We start from the raw sequence: 16468 nt of genomic DNA, 5'->3' as shown, positions 1-16468 counted from the left end.
CATTTTAACCCTTTATTAAATAATCAATATTTTATTTATTCATTAATAAACTACAACACATTTGGATTAATACGAATGGATATTTATATCAATATTTTATTTTATATTATTAGTTTGTAGTCAAATTAATTGATATTGTTATTATTAGTAATTGTAATCAGACTATGATTAGGATAATTATTATCTATACTGATTACAATTATTAATAATATTATATTAATCATAGTCTGATTACAATTACTAATAATAACAATATCAATTAATTTGACTACAAAATAATAATATAAAATAAAATATTGATATGAATATTCATTTGTATTAATCCAAATGTGTTGTAGTTTATTAATGAATAAATAAAATATTAATTATTTAATAAAGGGTTAAAAGTGTAAATTGTTGATGGAAAACTTAAATGTGTAAATTAATTTAGACATGTGTTGAATTAATTAATTTGATGAAATTAGAGGCTGTAATTGGTTAATTGAGGTTAGATCAGTTGCCTTTTAGTATATATTAAGATTAAGATTAAGATAAGATTAAGATTATAATAATATATAGATGATTAATCATTATATATTTCATAATAGTTTAGGTTTAGTTACCGTACATCGTATGAGGCTTAATTTGTCAGACATTGAAAACATTTGGTAATAATGAGAATTTTCAGTGAAGTGAACATGTGTGGAGAAGATACGCGTTCCACTTTTTTCCCATTGGGCAAGGTTTTGTTCTACTAGATTTTCTAAATTATTGATGGAAAAGTGTAAATTGTTGATGGAAAACTTAAATGTGTAAATTAATTTAGACATGTGTTGAATTAATTAATTTGATGAAATTAGAGGCTGTAATTGGTTAATTGAGGTTAGATCAGTTGCCTTTTAGTATATATTAAGATTAAGATTAAGATAAGATTAAGATTATAATAATATATAGATGATTAATCATTATATATTTCATAATAGTTTAGGTTTAGTTACCGTACATCGTATGAGGCTTAATTTGTCAGACATTGAAAACATTTGGTAATAATGAGAATTTTCAGTGAAGTGAACATGTGTGGAGAAGATACGCGTTCCACTTTTTTCCCATTGGGCAAGGTTTTGTTCTACTAGATTTTCTTGTCAAGGTTTTTAATGAGGCAACATCCCCAGGCGTATCAAACAAATTATGTACTCTTTTTTCTTCACTAGAATTTTGTCTCATTGGGTTTTCTCTAGTAATGTTTTAACGAGGCATAATGTCTTTAATCGATGGAGGGGAGTATTATAAATAAATAATTGATAAATGTTCATATATGGTAACAATATCTTTATATTATATTAAAAAAATATGTTTCTTGGAGAAAACTTCATCATGTATGTATATAAACACATGTATTGATAAGTATAATAAGATATAATTCTCCATTCTCTTTATTTCTTTTCTTCTTAGCAAGTTCAGCTATACATCGTTTTTAATTTGCATGATTACGTCATTAATTCCAGGGGAATTGAGTTTGTTTGGTTCATTCTACAATTCGCAATTGCAATAAATTCTTTGGCCAAACTAAACGGTATATGTATTAGTCAAGCATTAAATTATTAATGGAAAAAAAAGCAAATAATAAGATTACACTACATACGTGATGTTACTAATACTATTATTGTAAATTTTAATTGAGAAAAATACATAAAAATGTAACCTATTTACTCAAAAATTTTAAAAAAAAAAACCTATTTAGTTTTTGTCTATTTAAAGGATTCAGTTTTCATAAATTTCCTAATAAAGGGAATATCGTTAATTTTTTACGCCAAACTTCCGTTAAGTGTCATGTCACCCATGTCAGGTCATCATCTTTGCTTAAGTGGCATTGACTAAAACATAAAATATATTAAAAACAGAAAATCCACCATTTTTCATTAAAAAGTAAAGAAAATAGTACGATTGATAAACCCGGTGTAGTTTAACACTGACTTCCGGTACGGTGGCTTCTTTAGGCAGTGGTGTGACAACTACAAACGTACACGTCTGGTTGGGTCCCTTATCTCAGCCGCCCTTCATCCCCACCTTCTGCTTTACTACTAATTGAACTTCATTATTAACAATTTTCCCATTATTCGTTTTCCGGTCGCCAAACGCCGCCGGCTTGCACGAAGTTTGGATGTTAACCTCGTTGACATACCTTTTAAGACACCTTCTTCCAAAAAGTTCGTCTTCATTATCACTTGAAGAATCAATAGCATCGGGGTCAGTCATTGATATCCATACAACGATCAATAGCACTAATAATTCATATCAATCGATCAATGCCATTTATATGAGGAAAAAAAAATGAAAAGTAAAAAAAAACAAACATACATTACATTCACTCAATACATTAAATTCATTTAATGTTTTCAATTGTAAAAAAAAAAAACTACATAAGTGGGTATATACAATTGAATGAAACAGATCATAAAACCTGAGTGGGTCTCATGGCGGTTGCAACTTTCAAGGGCAGAAAGACGGTAGTCAAAAGAACCCAAAATGGAAACCATATTTTCAGTAATGGACTGACTTTTTTGTAAGGATTCTCTCATTTATGCTGCTTTTTCGCTCAGATTATCAACACCCATCATCCGGACAGGAACACCCATGATCTCTCAATCTATATATATATATATTGTATCTATATCTATATATCTCTTCCAGTTTGTAAGCAAAAAAGTGATGCAAGTTTGATTGTTTGAAGGTTTAGTATATCATGATCATTGATCGAATAATCGATCGATCTTGGTTTGACAGGGTGGGATGTGTGTTTATTACTATTTTCTTTCCTTTTTTCATGAAAAATAGTGGGTTTTGTTTTTAATATATTTTATGTTTTAGTCAATGCCACGTAGACAAAAATGATGACGTGGCATGAGTGACGTGACACTTAACGGAGGTCTGGCGTCAAAAACTAACGATTTTCTCCTTATTAGAAAATTTATGAAATTAAATCCTTTAAATAGACAAAAACTAAATATGTTTCCTTTTTTTTAAGAATTTTAAGTAAATAGGTTACCTTTTTATGTATTTTTTTCATTTTTATTTTTGGGTATATCAGTAGCTGAAAGAATGTAATAGAATTAGGAGTTGTATTCATGTGGAAACTTGGAAGGACAAAAACGTAAATTTGATCATTCTATCAAAACAGAAAAAAAAATTGTTTCCTCCTTCCCTCTTCTTTTCCTCCGTCGACCAAAACCCTAACCTCCACAAACCACCGCCGGCCGTCATCTTTATTATACTAATATTCTTCATCTCCATCGGTTATCAACTTCAAACACTCCCGCCACCGTCATCTTCATCGTCGTTGATTCTATTTGTACGATCTATGGTTCATCGATGCGGAATTCAAAATCAATTAACCTTGCCGCCGTCAATTAAAACACTAACTTTTGATTTCGTTTTGTTAATCAATAGAGGAAGAAGATATGATAAGCAATGAAGAAATCGAACAAACCACAGGTATGTTAATCTGAATTACAACAAACAATTAATCTGAAACAAAAGGTATTTGTATTTGTTTACAGTTACAGTTTATATAATCACAATATTATTGCTTGAATCAGTAGGTGTTTCTATTGCTTAATGACAGTTAGATTTTATGAAATCATGTTATTATTGTTTGGTATGAATCAAACTGGTTGACAATCGACATGCTTAGAATGTGAAACATAAGGTGTTTGTGTAGCTTAACGTATTCGATGAAAGTAGGATTGTATGGAATCACATTATTATTGCTTGAAAATCGTATTTAATTGCTTAATCCGTGTTTGCACATGAACTGTTTGATCAAATGCCAGAGAGAAATTACATGTCACTAGTGTCGCTTATGTATTCAAGCAGCATATGATTCATTTATACTTTTGCTACATGTGTCGGCAACTCGAATGTTACACAAAAAACAACTATAACTATAAATCATGAAACACCAGAAGGGTTCTTGTATTGTGAACCTCGTGTTGATTTAACACATAAAACATTTGAGGTAGTTCAGAAGGAGATAGAGGCCGCTCTTTATTCATGTTCATTGGCAGAGATGACTATAGAGGAGTCTGTGCAAGTTTCCATCATAAAAGAGAATCGGCAAAATTCAATGATTGTGAAATACAAGGTAAATAAAACTGTATGTTGTTCCTTCCAAGTCCTTATGGCTGCAAGATTTTCATGCTCTTGATAACCAAACTAAAAGTTAGTTAAACTTTTCGTAAACAGAGTATAGAGCATATAAATTGTCAAACGTTACAATAAATGACTCATTTTCTTTTATTGAATCTGGAGTTCAGGTTGTGATTCATGCTAAAGATTGTATTTTTATATTTCAAACTCAGCATTTACAGAGCTAATAACTACATGGATAAGAGTATGGATACTCAACATATAATTATTAGTTGTTTCAATGAGTTCTCTTTGTATGTAATTTGACCCCAGGTATTATATTCATTTGTTTAGACTTTAAAGATGGCAAAATGGGAGGGCAATTAACAGATTCGATTCAACCGAGCATGTGGGCTAAGAAAGATGGGAGGGCAGTCAGTCTCATGAACGCTTAGTGGACACAAGGGTTACGTATCGTCTTGTCAGTAGGTTCCCAATGAAGATACTCATTTGATAACAAGCTCTGGCAATCAGACTTGTGTCTTGTGGGATATAACTACGGGGCTCAGAACTTTAGTGTTTGGAGGAGAGTTTCAATCTGGACACACTGCTGATGTTTTCAGGTAACTTGTTATCCCAAATAGCTTATCAAGCCTCTAATACTTGCTATCAATGGAAGTGATTTTATATTATTCTTGTTTGGTACTTTCACCACTTTGGAGGGTTTTTGACCTTTAAGTCTTATAGCAAAGTAGCAAACGTCCCAAAATGAGGTGGTTGGGTAATGGGTCAAAAGGGGTTAATTTTTGCAAAATGTGGCTTGTTAAACTTGGAAGGCCAGAACAGTACAGGTTCTTTTTTTTGTAAATATACTTCTCAAGTGTGACTGCAAAGATTTTACTGTATCATTAATAATCTAAAGATCTTAATGTAATGACTTAGGATTTCATAAAAGTATAGTCTAGAGTTTGAATGAACTAGTTTAGGAAAAGTATACTTTTGCAAGTATTGACGTGTTTGCTTTTAATTTATACTTTGTTTGACCTGTTTATGGTAAAACATAGCCTGAATCGACACGTCCATAAGTAAATAGCTTGAGTTGCCACCTCTACAAAAACTGGGTTATGCACTTAATCTATAGTTTCTAACTACTAGATGTTGTATGCACTCTTGATTATTCCAGTGTTTCAATCTGTGCTCCAAACTCATGAATGTTTGTAGTTGGGTCTTGTGATGCAATTGCACGTCTTTGGGACACTCATGTTGCAAGTAGAGCTGTAAGGACATTCCATGGTCACGAGGAGGATGTTAATTCTGTAAAGTTCTTCCCAGATGGAAATAGATTTGGAACGGGATCAGATGATGGAACTTGCAAACTATATGATATTCGAACTGGACAACAACTACAAGTTTACCTCCAACAACAGCAGCAGGGTGGTGCTAATGTCCCACCAGTTCAAGGCTGTGCAAATGATAGGCAGGTCATGGACGGCAAAGAGTTTGGAATAAAAGAAAGAAGAACTGTAGCAAGTGTGGAGGTACAAAACACAATGCAAGGACGTGTGGTAGAGAACGAGTAACAAAGAAACAAAATACATTATTTGAGGTTGCTGTGAGCAATCTATGATGGATTTTTATTTTCATATTGCTTTAATTGTTTAATTATTATCTGTTCGGGTAGTAGTCATTGAACAGATTGTATTTGATATTTTGAATTTTTCTGATCATTTGTTTAAAACACATGATGTCTCAATTACTACCCAATTACTTTGTCCAGGTTATAATCAAGGAAAAATGGGGGGAAATGAATTAAACACATTGTGTTTTGGCATTATAAGAGATTCAACATGCAAAACACATTGTGTTTATAAAAAAACACATTGTGTTTAGAAGTTGTATGAGTTTCTCGAAACCCAAACACAATGTGTAAAACGTATAAAAATACCATGTGTTTAGAAATTGTATGGGTTTTTTCGAAACCCAAACATAATGTGTATAATGCACAAATAAATCTTGTGTTTAAAAATTGTATGAGTTTTTCGAAACCAAATACACTGTGTATAATCTATAAAAACACCTTGTGTTGAGAAACTGTATGAGTCTTTCGAAACCCAAACACATTGTGTTTAGAAGTTGTATAAATTTTTCGAAACGCAAACATAATGTGTATAATATAAAAACCCTAAAACCTAAAGCTTAACTGCCAATCCGAGGGGAAACTGTTACAAAATGTGTTTGATGAAAGTAGCAAGTTTTTTTCGCTTCCACTTGAAGAGAATATGAAAGTGGCTTGCAAGGGAGATGTGGGTTTTGCTCCCCTTTATGCCGAGAACCTTGATCCTTCTACGACTTCTAAAGGTGTTGTTACCCTTCAATTTTGACTGTTCATCCTTCAACTAGTTTTCAGTGCTAATATGCGTTATTTGCTAAAATGGTTTACATGTTGCGTGATGTACATTGGATGCTTCCTACTAAATCCATATTTTTGCTATAATAAAATGATGACTTCTCGTGCTCCTTGAAGCTGCCTACAGGAGATTTAACAGAAACGTTCCATATCAGCCCTTACAACCTGCAAAGAGCTGTCTGAACCAATGGCCTTCAAAAGGTACTATTACCATTTTTCACTTGTTTGTTTCTTGAGCTCCATTCTTACTATATCCTGATGGCTAACCCCACAACTTCAAACCCTAAAACCTAAGTTACATTCTAAAACCTTAAATGCTAAACCCTAAAATGCTAAAGCCTACAGATGGGGGACGGATGTATACGGTACGCTTAGGGTTTATAGTTTGAACGACTAACCCTACAACTTCAAACCCCAAACCCTAAGCTACATTGTAAAACCCGAGGGGAAAGTTACATTCTAAAACCCCAAATGCTAAACCCTAAAATGCTAAAGCCTACAGATGGGGGACGGATGTATACGGTACGCTTAGGGTTTATAGTTTGAAGCCGTAGGGTTAGCCTAACGTCTAACCCTACATCTTCAAACCCTAAACCCTAAGCGTACCGTATACATCTGTCCCCCTCGTGTAGCCTTTAGCATTCTAGGGTTTATCTATTAGGGTTTAGATCTTTCAAACTGGTTTTTAATTGGTAGCTTAGGGTTTAGGGTTTGAACAAATGTATACGGTACGCTTAGGGTTTATGGTTTGAAGCCGTAGGGTTAGCCGTTGCTAACCCTACGGCTTCAAACCATAAACCCTAAGCTACCCATTAAAAACCGATTTTAAAGATCTAAACCCTAAATGCTAAACCCTATAATGCTAAAGGCTACATGAGGGGGACGGATGTATACGGTACGCTTAGGGTTTATGGTTGGCTAACCCTATAGCTTCAAACCCTAAACCCTAAGCTACCAATTAAAAACCATTTTGAAAGATCTAAATCCTAAATGCTAAACCCTCGAGGAGGGGGACGTACATCACAGTACGCTTAAGGGTTTAGGGTTTGAAGTCGTAGGGTTAGCCGATGTACGCTTAAGGGTTTATGGTTTGAAGTCGTAGGGTTAGCCTAACGGCTAACCCTACGACTTCAAACCCTAAACCCTAAGCTACCCATTAAAATCCGATTGGAAAGATCTAAACCCTAAATGCTAAACCCAATAATGCTAAAGGCTACAAGAGGGCGACGGAAATCACGGTACGCTTAAGGGTTTATGGTTTGAAGTCGTAGGGTTAGCCTAACCCTAAATGCTAAACCCTAAACCCTAAAAATCTAAAGAGGATGAGGGTTCCCGCTCTAGGGTTTAGGGTTTGAAGGTCGAGGGTTAGCCAGCCTGGAAAAAATCTAAACCCTAATGGCTAAAATATATGGGCCAAAGGCCCAATAGTCTTTACATATCTGATGAAGATTACATATTTGATGGAGATTAAAATGCTAGAGTGGGCCAAAGACCCAATACGCAAGGCGTTTCTAATACAAAACACATTGTGTTTCGGTTCAGGTAGTTCCTTCAATGGCCATACACAAGATGTTTCAAGTCTAAAACACATTGTGTTTTGGTTCAGGGTCCCTACAATGGCCATACACAAGATGCTTCAAGTCCAAAACACATTGTGTTTTGGTTTCGAGAATTCATAAATGGGCATACACAAGATGCTTCAAATCGAAAACACATTGTGTTTTGGTTTCGAGAATTAATAAATGGCCATACACAATATGCTTTAAGTCCAAAACACAATATTGTGTTTTGGTTTCGGAAATTCATAAATGGCTATACACAAGATGCTTCAAATCGAAAACACATTTTGCTGCGGTTTCCAGTAGTATTGCTAATGAAGCAGAAGTTGACATATGAAAGAAAAACTTAAAGAAAGTATCCATTACTAGAAAATCAGCAAAAAAAAAACAATTTATAACAATCAAATCCATCATTTTCCTAAGTCATCGTGCTATACAGCTCAACTATGCATCGGGCTCAAACAAATAAATAACAATTAATAAAAATAAATACACAGATAGCAAAAGAACGCATTTCATATATATGAAAGCAATGCGTTTCATACAACTACAAGCTATTTTAAAATTCTAAATATAACCATAAAAGTTTACAACTGCTAAATTATATAGAATTCAAGACCGGTAAATGAAGTTTGCCACATAATTTGCCCATTCTTCACGAATTTCATCCAAAATATCATCCGTGTATTCTTTTTTATCTTCCCCGATCTTGATGCATAGAAGATACACACAGAGTAACTTGGCTTTAATGCATGAGCAGCAGCAATGTAGATGGCTGTCTGACTATATAATTTATCCGGGAAAACATCATATCCTCCCGTTGTCCCTCCAGTTCTTGATGTGTCTCCTGCTAACCCATACTACAGAGACAAGATCAATGAAAGAAGATCATGCCAAATTCAGTTTTCAAAACAAGCATATTAAAGGCGGCATAACAAGCAAGCTGAAGGTGGTCAAAACCGAATCAGGTCAAAATAGGTGAGTCAATTTCAACCTATTCGGCCCATTTCATTTTAACTATACTTTTAGAGTAGACCCTGATCAACCCGTTGCCAAATGCCAAGTAAAATGAGTCAAAAGTGCTACCTATAAGTACACCATTTTATCCATATTAAGAAACAGCAAGGGGTAATAAGCTCACCAAACAGTGCCGAGGTTGTATAAGGCCCTATGAAAATCAAATTGCAACTGTATCGTTGCATGAAACTGCAATGCAAAACAAAGGATCTCATAAAGAGACAATATATTAACACTAAAGGCTATGGAATATACCAGATGCAACATTTACATGAAAATTGACACATCTATCTTTTTGTAGGCCAATGGCAATATTGTTGTTACCTTACTGATCGCACTTTTTACTATTGTCTGCTTTTCTGTTGCGAGAGCGATTGCACTTAGTTTCTAAAGAGATAAAAAAGAAAGATAGCGATCAATACAATCGCAACAACAACCTGGGCAAAGAGATAATCAAAAAACAGAAAAGTTCATTGACTATTATCTTACCTTTTCACTTCATTGACCACCTTCAGGTCCTTGCCCGATATAGCAGTTAAATTACTTACTTTCGTACCAACTAAGGGCCTACACATTCACATGATAATGAGTTACTTACATTGTCATATTCAAGTACTTGAACTCTTTGCTCAACTATCTCCTTCTTAAACTTTAACACATAATAACCATATTCAGTGGATCCGGGCTGCATCGGACATTACACAAGAAAACACGAAATATTTGTTCACCATAAAATTAATTCCAACAGTTTATCCTTGGAGTAAAAGGATTCGAACAATTTATTACCGCTTGTGTAATTAATAAGTGGTCTAGTTATGTGCGAAACAGAAAATCTACTTAGTCACAGTTATTATCCAAATGGTCATAGAAATAGCAGGATTAATCACAACTTAGTCATAGTGCATCTTAAAAAGTGTGCATATATACATGCATTCTAGAGGATATTTTCATAGGATATCAAGTTTAATCAACCAATGTCTAGTAAATAGTAATAGTAGTTTACTCACCTAATTATTCTTTAAGGTAATGCTAAGTTGATACAGCCCTGTAATGGCTCCTTAGTGCATCAATGGCTTTTTCCACAGATTGCTTAAGTTCAGGAATGCTTGTATTGCACACTACATTTGTGAATATGGGAAAAACCTTAATCAAGTTAGGGAGCATAAACCCCAACTATACATGGCTTTTCCGACAGTGATTGTTTAGCCTTTAGATGATAAGAATAAAAGTCTATTTTTCCAAGCATCAAATACTTTAAAAACCTCTTAGATTCCTTTGAAACTTGAAAATTTTTTATAAAATATTTGGAAGCATAATAGAGAAACACATCTTTAGAATCTAAATACAAGTTAAAGCATAGAAAGTTACAATGAGTAGCTCGGGCCTGTGCTCCCCCTATAAGTTCCCTGCATGTATACCAGCTCGGGCCCCTGCTCCTCCTATCAACTAGCAAGTCAATGTCATTCAACTCCTATAACAAAGGTTATCGATATTAGTTAGGAGCTTGAATTTGGAACTTATGAGAATTCTCACCAGAACATCTGACCAAGAGCCCGCGTGTTAGCTAGATGCCTAAATGCGAGCATCATTTTGCATTACTTTAAAATGAAACCTGTTTACAAATCATACAAACTAAAATCATGATTCTCAGTCCTGAAAATGTCTCTTTTTAAAAACTGAAGCAAATACAATATCTGATGAGCAGAAATGGTGATTTCAGTCCTTGTGGGTCCGTAAGGTCTTCAGTTGCTTGTGCAGCTGCAAAGCTATTGTTGCTTTGGTCATGCGTTTATACAATCCAAAAACACAGTGTGTTCGGATGAAAACACAAAGAGATCCAACCAAAATATATTCCAAAATCAAAAAGTACAACAAAACGAATTCAAAGTGTCACTTGGAGCAAATTCATACAGATTCAGCCACATATATTTAATAAAACACATACAGATTACACTTGCAGAAAACTAAAATAACTAGATAACGTCACCATCATAATCAATAAATCAGATAAATAACCTAAGAAAATTAAGTTTAAAATTATAAAAAAAAGAGTAATCAAATTATAACTTACTGGAATTGACTGAAGATTTGATCGAAGTTAATTATAGTTTAACCTTCATCTTTTGTTGTTTATGAGCCCTAGAAGATTCTGTTGAAATTATTGTTGATTGTGAGATTTGAGATAAGATTAAAAACGATTATCAATGACTAATGGCGACATCCGACGGAGAAGAGACGGCGACCGGAGAAGAAAAAGCGGCCGGAGAAGAAAGGGAGGGCAGAGAAAGAGGGAGTGTGAGAGGGAATTAGGGTTAGAACAATTTGAGATCGGGAAAGAATGTGAAACAGTGAAGGTGTTTGGGGGTTTTGTTTAAGAGTTGAAAAGACGGATATACCCCTCCGTGTTAAAATTATAAAGATGGGGCGTCCTTTAATCTGAGCCGTAGATAAGAAGTGATAGATGGCCAGGATGTGTTTCCTGGTTTTCAAAAACAAAAGTTTGCATTTGATCTTTTCACCAATTATATAATGCAACTTAATGAAACAGATGATGTAATCTAATATTAAGAGTTAATGATAATTTAATTCAATAAGGGTAGTTTGATTAATTCGTATATCTTAAATTTTAACGTGGTGCTATAATTTATACTCATGTATTAGTATAGATAAGTTCAGTATTAGTCAAAAAATAAATTAAAAAAATAACGTACTTATAAGAGTTTTATAACCAACGTAATTATCAAAACGTAAAATAAATTCTACTTTGGGTGCTAAATTTGTAAGTAGGTAAAACGTAAGTAAACACTATGCCGTAAAGAAGTGCTTCCAGATTCTATTTAAGATTGAATAAAATCTTTAGTATTGCAAGGTATAAGAATAGAACCTTTAATTTCTATTTTGAGAGGTATAGATGTTAAATTGTTAACCACGTATTCAACCATTCTGATTTTAACTAAATATGATGTTTGAATGTATAATATTTCATACAAATTCGTTGCATAAATTCGTATTTGTAAAATGTCGATTATAAAGTTTATGCTAAATTACACGGATGGTACCTAAAGTATATCCCAAATTACTTTTTTGATACAAACTTTTGAATTTCCACTTGGACCATACCTAAACTTGTAATTTGAAAGTTTTACTTTTTAGAAAACATCTTTTGTTTATTAGCAGAAAAAGTAATATCTGACCTAGTAACCTGTTGACGTGTCAGTTTGATTTTTAATTCACAGAATTAGAAATGAACTTTGGATGAATTCACAGAATTAACAATGTTATTAATTTAATTAATTAATTAATAATAATAATAATAATAATAAGGGGAATAGAAAATGAGGCTGTTAGGCACCTAAGTTGGGTGAAAAACTCCTCACATACCTTTTTTTAAACTATAAAAATCATTGGGGGGGGGGGGGCAAATGGTTTTTTCAAAATATTAAAATATTGATATGTGAGGGATTTTTCACCCAAGTTAGGTGCATAACAGCCCCATACTCACTTTTCTCTATAATAAGGGGGAATTGCATATATCCCCATCTATGTTATCAAATTACAAAGATCCCAACTAAAATATTAAAATAACCCTAATCTTATTAATTAGACAATTATACTCTTCTCTTTTTAGACGACAACTTATCGCGTGCGCTCTCCGACTTCTCTCTAGAATAAGTCATTATTTCCAATATCACATACTGCTCTAAATCACTAATATGACGCTATTTATTGTATACTTCTCGTTTTATATAATAAAGATTCATTCTTTGGCGTACGCATGATTCTTATGTTTTTATGACGATAATCTTTTTTATTTATGAGATGATCTTAATTAAGGCCAGATAACTAGTCTTTTTTCATAGAATATCTTCTTTTCTAATTATGTTCATTCGAGTTTATGGCCTTCGCTACTATGCTTTGTAAAAAACATCCTTCGTATGATCATTCAGATCGGTATATCATCAGAAGAACAGATCCGGGATCTTCTCCATCATTTTGGTTGGTTGGGACGTAGCTTGGAATAGCAATTCTGTAACTTGGTAATCTGCAATTGACTGGAGTGGTGACTGAGTTTGGATATATTCTATGTATGGGTGTAAATTTTAGATAGCTAATATGAGATGCTTGAATTCAAGTTTGTTAATAAAAAAGGGTTTAATGGCCATGATATAAAATTTATTTGATGAAATGGGTAAACATGTGTTTAAAAGAAAATAATGAGTATATTTGTTATTTAAGTTTTTAGTTAGAGAAATTTGTAATTTTGCTTGCATATTTGGAGATATATGTAATTCTCCATAATAATAATAATAAACCACTTCTTTAAAATAGTAATAATAATAATGATATTTAAATTAAGTTTTAAGTAATTTTAATGTAATTCTCAACTGTATGGATACATGCAAGAAAATGCAAGAAAATTAAATGAGTGAAATATCAAATATTAATTTATCTATTAGATTTATTTTAAAAATATAAAGTAATTATTCACTATATTATTATTATTATTAATTAATTAAAATAATAACATTGCTAATTCTGTGAATTAAAAATGAAACTGACACGTCAGCAGGTTACCAGGTCAAATGTTACTTTTTCTGCTAATAAACAAAAGATGCTTTCTAAAAAGTAAAGTTTTCAAAGGATATTTTTAATTTCGTGAAATCGAGTAAAGTTCATTTCTATTTTCTACAGTCATCCCAAATGAAAATAATGAAAACAAAAAATGATACAAATAAGTTGTGAAAATAATAAAAAAAAAAAAAATAAACCAAAAAATAAAAACGTCCTCATTATTCTCACCCTTGATTCATCAATAATAATAATGATGATAATGATAATAATAATAATAATAATACGAAACTTAATATGCATGATTGTAATAATAATAATAATAATAATAATTATAATAATAATAAACTTTTTTTCATTGAAAAAAAAAATTCTTCATAAAAAATATATTTACCCAACTTAGTAAAAGAAAAAATAAATTAATATAAATAAAACTCTTAAATTCTTAATCATTTTTACGATAAATTACATGGATGATACTTGAAGTATACATGAAACTACGTGTTTGATACCTCACGTGCACGACATGTGGCTTGACTTAACGCTCAAATAGACGATCGTTAGTGATAGGTATGGTCCGAGTAGAAAAGTAGAACTTTGAGTATGATCAGTATTGAAAATTACAAGTTTAGGTATGGTCCGAGTGAAAGTTCAAAAGTTTGTATCAAAAGAATAATTTTGGGTATACTTTAGGTACCATCCATGTAAATTATTCTTTTACTTTTTATAGAAACTTGTCTTTCATTTTTCAATGTGAACCTATTAATTTATAAGTGTTAGCCTAGCATGCTACCCGCGCTTTGTGGCGGCGTTGTTATAGTGGTGGGGGAGGACTGTTGGTGGTAGAGACGACGTCGAGTGGTGTAGATAATTGATGTAAAAGGATTAGTGGAGATATTTAAAAAACAAAAATAAAGAACGGATAGTGTAATATAATCATTAAGGTTATTTTAAACATTTTATCTCATATAACTTTCAACATGAAATTATTCTTTTTATAAGACAGTATAAATATAAATTTATATTTTCTATAAAAACAATGATGATGTCTTCAATGAGATGAGATATTTCACATTAAAAACCCTACATATTTTGTAACACTCATAAATATTATAATTTTATAGCTAAAGTTGCATTATTTTAAATCTTAATCCATTTTTCTAAATTGTGGAACTGATCATTGAAAAATTAATAATTAATGATTATTCAGTAACCGTATGAAACCCATTCCAAACACACCAAGGAATTTAGTTGTTATTTTTACATAATTTAATCACTAAAATATTCATATAACTGGTCAAATATGTTACATTGCAATTGTAATTGTAAGATAAATCATATATATATAAAAAATTATACAGAAAAAGTCAATAATTAAAATCCATCCCAATCTAGTTGATCGGCTGAAGCAACCATCCATTATTGACTAACCAACATATGACATAAGTTTTGACTAGTTTGTTTGTCGAATACTTGGCAAATGTACAACATTTTTTCTTTTTAATACCGTACTTGACATTTTTTTTAAAGTAAAGCTATAAGTTGCCATTTGTTGTGAAAGAAAACAAAATATGTGTAAGTCACTTTTATAAGTTCAACAAATGGTCATTCCAACTACCAGAATTTTGTTTCCGCCTTTCGCAATCGTTTTTTAAAGAAAAAGAATAATTACAATTATACACATAAAAACTATACTTTTCACATTAAAAATTACTCTTCTGTATTTTCACACAACAAAGTATAAATTTTAATTCAGCCAAATAACTTATAGTGATTGCAGGCCGACTCAGAGAGATTTTGGGTTTAGGACGAGCTTGAAAAAAGGCCCCCAAAATATGTTTATATCTAACCACCTAATCACGATGATAATAGTTAATTATTAAAAGTATAGACGTTATATTTAATATAATTTTTACATATATGAATGTATAGAATTTAAAATTTTGGGCCCTTAAATAACTGGACCTTGTACGGTCGTCCACTTTGTCTTATGCCTAAGCCCCTCATGAGTGATGTTTGTCCTTAATAAATCCTTCTTTTAAATCTATATATGATTTGTAGCTCGTTAACATTGTTCTGTGTTTTATCATTTTTCATATGATTAACAACTAGCAAATAGTTTCAATGGCAAGTATATATAAAGGTCCAAATTGTGATTGAGGTACATATTCAACTAAATGATTAAGGATTCAGAAAGAGATTAAACCTATCATATATATATAAGAATGTTGTTTTCTTTTTAAATCATCTAATAATGTATATAATAAATACAAATTTTGCAATGTTTGGTATGATAGGAAATAGGTCGTCCGCACCAAGGACGGAGACAACATGGGGTAGTGGGGTCGGCTGCCCCCACTCCAATTTTAATACAATGTAATTTTTTAAAAATTTAAATGATATAAAAATATGTTTATATCTAACCACATAATCACGATGATAATAGTTAATTATTAAAAGTATAACGTTATATTAATATAATTTTTACATATATGAATATATAGAATTTAAAATTTTGGGCCCTTAAATAACTGGACCTTGTACGGTCGTCCACTTTGTCTTATGCCTAAGCCCCTCATGAGTGATGTTTGTCCTTAATAAATGGGAAGTGATATTCGCACCACTGTTTTTGATTGATATACTACAATGTACAAGTTTTACAGATGACTGTACAAGCCAGTATTGCACAAGTGTGGTACATCAATCAAAACAAATGGTACGAATATCACCTCCCTTAATAAATCCTTCTTTTAAATCTATATATGATTTGTAGCTCGTTAACATTGTTCTGTGTTTTACCATTTTTCATATG

General features: G+C 32.1%; 1 protein-coding gene and 1 long non-coding RNA gene across 15 annotated transcripts; one reads left to right on the top strand and one right to left on the bottom strand.

Moving 5' to 3' along the window:
• The first annotated feature begins 3120 nt into the window (after window positions 1-3120).
• Window positions 3121-5842, top strand: LOC122593273 (guanine nucleotide-binding protein subunit beta-like). Of its 6 annotated transcripts, none has more exons than XR_006322815.1 (5): window positions 3121-3471; window positions 4004-4120; window positions 4293-4369; window positions 4459-4727; window positions 5288-5842. XR_006322815.1 is itself a non-coding variant. In XM_043765661.1 (4 exons), the coding sequence occupies exons 3-4, from the start codon at window positions 4718-4720 to the stop codon at window positions 5682-5684; spliced, it is 369 nt and encodes a 122-aa protein (XP_043621596.1). In that variant the 5' UTR covers window positions 3556-4120; window positions 4293-4369; window positions 4459-4717; the 3' UTR covers window positions 5685-5842. The 6 variants fall into 6 exon arrangements, 1 of the variants encoding a protein (XP_043621596.1); XR_006322816.1 differs by having other exon boundaries at window positions 3999-4120; XR_006322814.1 differs by lacking the exon at window positions 3121-3471 and having other exon boundaries at window positions 3497-4120.
• A 2726-nt stretch (window positions 5843-8568) lies between these two features.
• Window positions 8569-11409, bottom strand: LOC122590764. Of its 9 annotated transcripts, none has more exons than XR_006322598.1 (6): window positions 11159-11409; window positions 10456-10853; window positions 9577-9654; window positions 9412-9474; window positions 9212-9276; window positions 8569-8930 (listed from the first exon to the last, which is right to left on the bottom strand). It is a non-coding gene; the product is annotated as an uncharacterized LOC122590764 (long non-coding RNA). The 9 variants fall into 9 exon arrangements; XR_006322599.1 differs by having other exon boundaries at window positions 10456-10845; XR_006322600.1 differs by having other exon boundaries at window positions 10456-10699.
• Between the last annotated feature and the right edge of the window lie 5059 nt (window positions 11410-16468).

The sequence above is a fragment of the Erigeron canadensis genome, chromosome 3 (assembly GCF_010389155.1).
Source record: "Erigeron canadensis isolate Cc75 chromosome 3, C_canadensis_v1, whole genome shotgun sequence".
Classification (NCBI taxonomy): domain Eukaryota; kingdom Viridiplantae; phylum Streptophyta; class Magnoliopsida; order Asterales; family Asteraceae; genus Erigeron; species Erigeron canadensis.
Note: the sequence above shows the minus strand (reverse complement) of the source record. Positions and strands in the feature narration are given on the sequence as shown.